This window comes from Agelaius phoeniceus, chromosome 14, assembly GCF_051311805.1.
Source record: "Agelaius phoeniceus isolate bAgePho1 chromosome 14, bAgePho1.hap1, whole genome shotgun sequence".
NCBI lineage: Eukaryota > Metazoa > Chordata > Aves > Passeriformes > Icteridae > Agelaius > Agelaius phoeniceus.
In genome coordinates, this window is record NC_135278.1 from 5412010 (window position 1) to 5421252 (window position 9243).

The 9243-nt window shown below is 42.0% G+C and overlaps 1 protein-coding gene across 2 annotated transcripts; it reads right to left on the reverse strand.

The window, feature by feature from the left end:
- Positions 1–374: 374 nt before the first annotated feature.
- Positions 375–9135, reverse strand: GCNA (germ cell nuclear acidic peptidase). Of its 2 annotated transcripts, none has more exons than XM_077186012.1 (10): positions 8885–9135; positions 7536–7579; positions 7039–7090; positions 6585–6658; positions 5994–6431; positions 5495–5666; positions 4308–4452; positions 3319–3457; positions 2237–2441; positions 375–1349 (listed from the first exon to the last, which is right to left on the reverse strand). In XM_077186012.1, the coding sequence occupies exons 1-10, from the start codon at positions 9115–9117 to the stop codon at positions 1097–1099; spliced, it is 1755 nt and encodes a 584-aa protein (XP_077042127.1). In that variant the 5' UTR covers positions 9118–9135; the 3' UTR covers positions 375–1096. The 2 variants fall into 2 exon arrangements, with proteins under 2 accessions (XP_077042127.1, XP_054497247.2); XM_054641272.2 differs by having other exon boundaries at positions 7536–7582.
- Positions 9136–9243: the final 108 nt, after the last annotated feature.

The window sequence follows — 9243 nt, forward strand, 5'->3', positions numbered from 1 at the left end:
TGTACTGCCAAATCCCCTAAGAGTAGAACTTCCTTGAAGTCTATTGCTCACTACTTTCTTTTTCCTTAGAAGTGCTGTGAACAGTAATTCATCAGTTTTTGAACAGTCAGTGGTTTTGTGCTGTTGTTTTTGCTGTTGGTTTCTAGTTCCAATGCTCCTTTACCTTCATCATTGCAGGAGAAGGGAGGGTGGGCCTCAGTGGCCCCAGGCTTCATGTGGGCTCCTGGGAGATGAGCCAGCAGCTCATCAGAATGGGGACCCTTGGATTGTAATCCCAGTGACCAAAGCCAGGATCCACAGCCAGGAGAGTTGGGCTGCTACCAGGGTTCTGTATTCTTACACAGCCATGATTAAATTGAAACAAAGTAGCCTGGTTTATTGCAAGAGCTTGTATCAAACTGACATTTATTGATTACCAAAATCATTAAGCCCCTGAGCAATTTGCTTACAGAAGACACAAACACTATAACACACATTGTTGCATTTTATATGAAAGACTTAAGCCATGACAAGACCTACTCATCCTTGGGGAAAGTGTTTCAATCTGCATTCCTCTACCTGATCTTCCCTGCTCTTCTGCATCTGTTTTAGTTTCTATGAAATCTCAATGATAGAGGTACACTATTTACTGAGGGTTAAAGGGCTTTGGAGAAATATACATATACTTACATGAATTCATGAATATTAATTTCTTAACAGAAATTCCCATATTCTGTTACTGGATTTAAGGCACCATCTACCTACCACTTAATTTTAACAAAAACAGCCAAGGATCTCTCAGGAAAGTCTACATGGGAGAATATCTGAACCCATGTTGAAGCCCAACTCAGGTATGCCCCTTTTCCTGCCTTGGAGTCATTCAGAGTCAGAGGATTTAGGCTGGTGGGCCTGGACTTTCTTGCCTTGGCAATCGCAGCCAGATGCACACAGAGCAGTTCTTCAGCACACACACAGAGTCTACAGCATATCAGCTGCCCAGATTAAACAGTAAATCCCTTACTCACTGAAGACATGCTATGTGTAACAGCTGCTCAGAAATTTCATTACTCTCTATAAAAAATTTAAATAGCACCAAGAAAGGAGGTATATTGAGATATTAGAAGGAATCTTCCAGCTTGGTTTTCACAGCAAAATCAGCACTGAGTTTCTTCATGACCTCTGCATGACTCAGCCCATGCTGCTCTCTCTTAGCAAGGGCATAGTTTTCCTTGACATACTTGGCAAAGGGCGTGAGCTGTGTCCTGGCAGGGGTGCCCCCCCTGCCCGGGGGCTGCCTCAGGGCCAGCTGCCCCCCGCAGAAGGCGCAGACGAACCGCGCCGTGTCCAGGGACCGCGAGTGCCGCCCGATCCTGAAAGGCAACAACCAGCACTGTGGGAAAGGGCCCCTTGCTCTGCTGCTCATGTCTGAGGCAGCGTTTTAGAACAGGGAGCAGTACATTACACAGTGGTACAATCAAATCTGTGTTACACTTCTCTACCCAGGAACCTTTTCCACTGCTCTTTCAGCTTGGTTCCTTCCTCTATCTCTTCTCTCAGCCTACTGGTATGAAGTGCTACAACATTTCCAACTACCTCCACAACCCATGTATCAACTGCCTCTTGGAGTTTCTCCTCAAAGACATCATTTAAAAAAAATTTTCTTAATGTTCTGTTGCATCTAAGCAACTACTGCATTGCATATTCCTAATAAAGATTTCAGGGAATGTGAGGTGTTTCCTTCCAGTACTTCTGGGAGTCACACATACAATCCTGAGGTAAAAAAAAAGCCATAAATGGTGTCATTATTACAGGTTGTGTCCCAGTGTTGATCTTTCCCATCACAGTGCTGCTCACATCTGTGAGGTTGCAGATGTAATTTAAAGTCATCAGGACTTTAGGCTGGAAGTTTCCTCTGGTAGTTTTATCCAGTATCTAATCACTCATATATTCTGTGCCCAGTTTTCATGGGGATTTGTTCCTTCAAAGCTTAACTATGTATCTCTTACTGCTTCCCAAAGACCTCCTCTCATCACCACTGGTCCTCAGATGATGTTTCTGCCTGTCCTGACCTCTGAAATAGAACTGAAACTATCTGGAAACAAATGTAGAGTCACATGCTGAGGTTCTGTGGGCTCTGGAAAACATCAGCATATCCAAATTGCTTTACTACTTCAGAGAGCCCTGGTTTCTAGATGCAGGAGAGTGCCAAGTTAGAAAGTTAATCCGCAATCATAGGCAAGATGAAAACATTACTCACGTAGCTTTGCAGCGACCACACTCATAGGTGAATTTATAATTGATCTCATAGCTGTGGCACCGTGTCACCACCGGCAGCTCTGGATGAATTACAGCTGCTTTGTTGGCATAGAACCTCCAGAAGCGCCCGTGCCCGTCCCGCACGCCGCTGATGAGCCAGGTGGCTGCGTGGCAAACCTCGTGGATCAGCGTGTCCCGGAGGCGATCTCGGGGAAAGCAACCAAAACAATCAGCCAGGGGTGGGGAAGAACAAACTCACCTGTGGTCACTGCTTCAGGCCTCTGACACTCACGCTGGATTAAGATGCAAGTGTTATTTTGAAGGTTAAAATGTCTTGATAAAATATTTTACCAATGTCTTGATAAGATAAAATGCTCCAAACCAAGGTTTTACTTAGTGCATTTCCAGTTTTTGATCAGCCCCAATTCTGCATCCTAGTTACTCCACCACACACCTCATCTGATTGGGGTTTTCTCTTTGATTGGTAAAGCTGCACCACTCCTGCAAGTGTTTAAAGCCAGGTTGGGCAGGGCTTGAAGAAACCTAGTTCTAGTAGAAGGTGTCCCTTCCCATGGCAGGGAGTTGGCACAAGATGGTTTTTAAGATCCCTTTCAATCCAAACCATTTTGTGATTCATTTTCCCATATTGGGAGGGGATGAGGGAGAAATAACAATCACAGTATCACATAACAAAACCTTATTTGGCACTGACCTGTCTTTATTCCAGCTTTAAACACTACCAACAAGGTGTCTTGCTGTGATGGAAAAAGTCAGATTTTAGACTGCCATTATAACACAGAATTAGAGTCTAACACCTAGCTTGTAGGTCTTCAAGTCATTAAGAAATATAAACAATAGTGCAGTTAGTGTGACTGCATCTCTGTTCTCACATTTTGTATATTTGCCCAGCCTCTCAGAAGGGCAGTGGAATGTGGACAAATCCATACATGTATTTATTAATTTATACAAGATAATATAAAATTTTGCAGCAGGCTCCAGTTCCAGATCTCTTAATCAGATTTTTGTTTTTATCTCTAAAACTTACTTCCTCAAAGAAGATCAACACACCCTTTCTTGACCAACCTGCAGAGTCACAGACCTTCTCAGAGAGTTCAATGCGAGCGTAACGCTTCCCTTCAGGGCCTCCCCTCTGCCCCGTTACACAATACCCTGCTGTTTTCCTCATTTTCTTATTCCAGATTATTTCCATGTCCTCTGGTAACTGAAAAACAAAACAATGCATGTAGTCTGCCCTCTCCTACCTCTTCTCTTACCTTCTGCCCTCTGGCTTCCCCTTGTATTTAGTGCAAAGCTACTCCAGGATGTCTCCGTTGGTGCCCTTAACACTTAAGATGCCAACTCCCCTCCATGGCCTCTTATTCCCACCATCAGTTTTTCTGTAACCAACAATGGGAGTTTCACAGTGCAGGGTGAGACAGGAGTCCTTAGTTCTTCTATTCTACCTCCAAGTACCTCCAGGTACAGGGCTGAAGCACTGGGCAGTAAGATATTCTGCTTCAGTGAGTCTGTTCAGCTCAGTTTTATGTGAAACCATGACCTCAGCCTGTCAGCTCAACACTATTTTCTCATCTGCATAAAACCACTTTCCTTCCTGGGGGAAATCCCACTGGAATTACTGAGGGCAGTGCCCTTCTTTCAAGGATATTTCTCAATATCCCAGATGATGATCCCAGATCAAGACAGTTCTCTGAAATTGAACCTTAAATTTGAAACACAATTTGTAGCTTTATGCTCACCCTAAACTGTTATTTGAAGGATCACCCTTATAATCTGCTCCAGAAAGGCAGACATGAACATCCAAGAGGAAGGAACACAGATTATGTGCAGCATTTCCATTACAGATGGGAAAGCAAAGCCAAGCTGAAAACTGCTGCATCACAGAGGTGACAAACCCATTTTGAAGAAATTGCCTGGACTAATTCAAACATAACCCACTGCTATAAAGCTTAACTTCTACAATCTGAAGAGGAATAAAGAGTAATCACATCAAAAAGTGAGGAGCAACATAGTAACCAGGATTTTAGAATGGTAGTTCTTATTTTGAAACCAACCTTCTGCTCAAAGATAGTACTATTAAACAGCCTGTAGAGCTTCTGGGCCAGCTCCTCTTTATTTTTCTTGAAATACTTCACATAGTGGGAGGCTGGATTTGAAAGATCTTGCAAGAAACAACCAGGCACTGAACATACCCTGAGCCTGCAAGAAAAGCCATTAAGCAGTTTGCTGAAGTACAGAGATATGGAAAAACACAAGGAAAAATAATGGCCAATAAAGATCTCAGGGATGCTTCAAGTGGCATCAACCTCTCCTGAGCCTTTCCACCAGCTTGCCTCATGAGGCCATGGCTGTCCTCTTACCCCTCTGAGGGCATGAAAGGGCAGAGCTGTTGCAACAGTCCTGCAGTTACTTCATTAATTCACAAAATTACATTATGATGGCTCCTAAGTAGGAAAAGAGACTCGGATTTTGTGACACAGCAAGCCACAACTATACCAAAATTTAATCAATATATGAACAGCTCTAACATGATCATCACAACAAAGGTTTGCTTTCAGAAACAGACAAAGATGGTCCAGGAATGCTCAGGAATTATTTCAGGGGAAGCAGATATTCCACCAGGATTACTAACTCCAATGCTGCAGCATTCTGACCTTTTAAAGTCTCACCTTTTAAATTATATCATTTAAAGGTTTGGTATTGAATACACCACTATAAAATGATTAAAGGAAACAGCACATGGCTGCTTCAGGAGGCATAATAAGGGCAGCTATTAGAAATGAAAAATGCATTCTTTTGAAAAGTCTAAGCTGTATCTACATATAGAAAAAGAAACATGAATTCTCCAAGTTATAAGGGTACAGATTAAAAAAATCAATACACTCTTGTTTAAAAGGTATTAATTACTAATAGAATGAGTTTTGGCATCTTTTCAGAGGTAAGAAGCTGGATTTATACAATATGTAGAGCCACCACATGCTGTACAAGACAAGGAATAGCAAAAAGAAGATTTGGCATTTGTCAGATTTATTTGTCATCAATTCCCCTAGGCAGAGATCAGTTTTTATTCTCCCTTTCACACTGGAGACTGAAAACTGTTTTCCAGCTATTCAACCATTAACAACTGCTGAATTAGTAGAAGTTTCTAGGTAGCAGAGGAATCACATCATCCTATGCAAAATACATCTCTTTGTCCATCTGTAATTGTCCTAGAACACAGGAACAACAGAGAAACACTCACCTTTTCTCTGTCTTTGCTGACTGTGAGCAACTGACTGATCCATTCCCAGGAATTCTTGCAGGAGTTGTTATCATGGAAGGTGTTCCTTGAAGTGAAATGGATTTTGGCTTTGGTGTCTTGACTCCCTCCCCTTTCACAGGCTGTGCATCTTTGCAGGGTGGCTTGATGTTTTCTAGTTCAACAGGAAGAGTCACAGGATTACACAGCATACATTAAAAAAAAAAATCAAAGGACCATTAGAAACCACCAAAAGGATCCACCAGATTTGCTTTCAGAATATTTTTAAAAACTAAAAGTGCCTACAGTGATAAAAACAAGCAATAGTGAAAAATTTACATCTTGATAGCACAAGATGACTTTTCTAAATGCTCAGAGGAGTAATTTTTGATTGCACCAAAATCCTTTTCAAGGTGCTGGGCTGCACCTCAGAGGTTGATGCCACACAGATGGAAAGAACCAGGCAATTAGAACCACTGCAAGTTAGCTGAGGACTGCTCACCTGTCGTGCTTGGCTGAAATACAGATTTACTTGTGCTTAAGACTGGTTTGCGGGGCAGACTTCGCTTCTTTATCCGTTCCATTAAAGATCCAAAACTCTCATCTGAGCTGTCTGATTCCACCCCTGCACCACGTCCCAGGGCCACAGTTGGCAATTTATTTTCTGTATTTTCACAGCTTCTTTCCTTCCTTCTAACAAGCAAATCTGGACTGCCTCTGAAAACTGACTTGTTCCGATTTTGTGGAGATGAAAGATTTTTGCACTTCTGACTCTCTCTCAAGTCTTTCACTCCCTCTTTTTGGTGGTTCTGCCACGGGCTGTCTACAAAGACAGAATCTTCAGTGTCACTTGATGTGTCTGGATACTGCAATTCTTGGCAGCAAGTGTTTCTCTTTCCAGGAGTCATCAGCTTTTTCGGGGTCTGAAGATCTTTCCGTGCTGCAATTCAAAAGAAAGAGCTTGAAGTTTTGGGGGTTGCATTTAGGAGACCTGTCTTTGTCTTAACACAAAAGAAATCCCTTGAAAGACAGGAAAACACAAAGAACAGTAAAGCATCTTATCTTTTTTTTTTTATTATAGGTGACTGCTTACCACTCTTGGTTGTACTCTTTTTCACCTTCAAGTCCAAGAAGAAATCATCCGAGTCATCAATGAAGTCTTTCAAACTGTAAAGAGAAAAAAGGCAAATTGTGTGGAATAAAGGTAGGAGTAAGGAGAAAAATAGAGCAGTAAGTGTGCCTTACTGAAACAGCAATCCAAAAAAAGCCACCCAATATAACATTATCAGCTGCTCACAGCAAATGTCACCAACTGCATCCATGAATAGGAATGGGAAGAACATGTGAACCTCCAAACATCCCCTTTTACATTTGCCCTGAACATGACTGAAGATGTAACAGGTCTGTCTGCACTCTCTCCTAAACTGGCCTATGAATCAATACAAATTTAAATTGTTTTCCTCTATTCTGATTAAATATGTAAAATGTAAATATTATACAGAACACTAAAATGTGAACACAGAAAATTCATTAATGACAGCACCCACCTTGTATCTGCCTTTTTAGGAACAGATTTGGGAGTTTTCAGTCTAGCTAAAACTGAAACAAAAGAAGATTAATTAAGAACAAGGTTCTGTGTCTCTTGTTATGCATTTCTAAAAGTTTGCAACCAGTAAAAATTTGGTCTGAAGTATTTTCAAAAACCAAACATAATTATATTTACATATAATTCCAACCCTCAATTCCTCAAAGCTGGCAGCAGCTTTCTAGTCTCTGGAGACTAAAAAGGAAGCAAGTGAGTGACAGGGAACAGACAAAACTGAGGCAGTAAGAAAAAGATAATGCAAGGCAAAAAGAGTGAAACTTGAGGCAATTCAAGAACACTCCCTGTGGTGCTGACACCAAGACTGCACTGTAAGGAGAGAATTACTGTGCAGCACAAGCAATGAAAGAAAGTAACATGTAAAAATGCTTCACTGTAATTAGACAGAAACGTGTCCTTTTCATACTCCTTCATAACACAAACTAAGGTGTCATTACTTACACATTTCAAATTCCTCATCGCTGCTGGAAGACAAGTACAGGGCACTGCTGCAAAAACAAAATGCAGAACTTTAGGTCACAGCAGGATCTGCATCTCCATTGGCGTGAAACACCCGTGAACACAGAACCAAATATACATTGGGAAAAACACTCAAAGCCCCAAATAGGCTGAATTATTTTAACTCTTTATAGAAAGCTCGTTTCTTGTCTTACACGTGGTCTATGAGCTGTCAGAGCATGTGTTATAGTAAGCCTGAAACTCCAGCCCAGGCACTGATGAGTAAGAAGCTGCTTTTGCATAAAGTGCACTTTAATAGAGCTGCCACGAATATTTAGCAAAATGCAGCAGCTGTCATACTGATATTTAAAGAGGCAGAATGGAGGCATAACCACCTGGACTGCTATGCCCATGCAAATGTAGAGGCTGCCCACAACATCCTTACCAAGTTATTTATTTCATTTTAGGAGAACATGAACCAAACGTTAAACACTTAAAAAATATGTGATGCAGCTGCCTAAAAAACCAGGAAGACAGCTTTTTTAAGATGGACACTACCTAAACCTTAAAGATTGCAATTCTGAAACACACTAATACCTACCAATCACCGTAAAACAAACAAGAGAAAAATCTAGAATTATAATTATAAATCAATATATATAATAGGTACTACATGCAATGTAGTATGGTGTATTATATATAAATGCATGCATTATATGTATATATATATATGCACATACATTTACATATATGTATATATATGTGAAGCAGAGTAGAAATTTTCCAAAGCAGAAATCCATTTTGATTTAAGTGAAATGTACATCTTTAAGTTAAGTCTGTAGCTTGCTGTTTAGTCTGTCTGCCTATTATCATGAAGGGCCTGTGCTTAGAAAAACTGCTTCAGCCAAAAGACAAGAGATAAGAAAAGAAGAAAAGAGCAGACAGAGAAGAGCAATCTGACCCAAGAATTCTTTCTAAGATAAAGAAGAATTAGTGGCAAGCATCACGCAAAATCAGTTGAATAAATATGTATAAACCTATTGTAAAATTGCATGCATATGTATTTAAGAAAGAGATAAAAAAAGATCTGAAGCTCCCAGAAGTACACACGTCATTTTAAAAGAACGATTCCCACATGCGTCCAGCGCTGTAATAAACATACCAACTTTACAACTTTCACACAAGTTGTAGAGTTTGTTTGTTTCCGCAAATTATATGTATCTAGAGATGTATATATGTGTATGTATACATATATAAACAGCGATATATTTAAGAACTCTCTGTGTTAATAATTTAATAAAAATACGTCAGGACACACAGGCTGCGGCGCTGTTTCCCCCGGTCCCCCTCACCTGCCGCTCCGCCAGCCCTGGCTGCCCGCGGCGCCTCTCTCGGGGCTCCTACCGGCCGCGGCCGCTGCCCCGCTCGCTGCCCGCCGTGCCCCGGCCCCGCTGCCCGCCCTGTCCCGCCATACCCGGTACCGGGGGGCCGGCTCGGGCTCGGGGCCGGGGCCAGGCCCCGCTGCCGCTCCCGCCATGGCGCTTGAACGGCCCGCACCCTTCCGGGGCACCGCGCATGCGCACATGGGCGGCGCCAGCGGCCCGCCCGCCCCGCGGCACCGGCAGCGCGGAAATTCCGCTTATTCCTACCCAAAATACCCATTGCTGCCCAAACCGCTGCTCAAAACGTTACACAACGGAAGAGTTAAAGC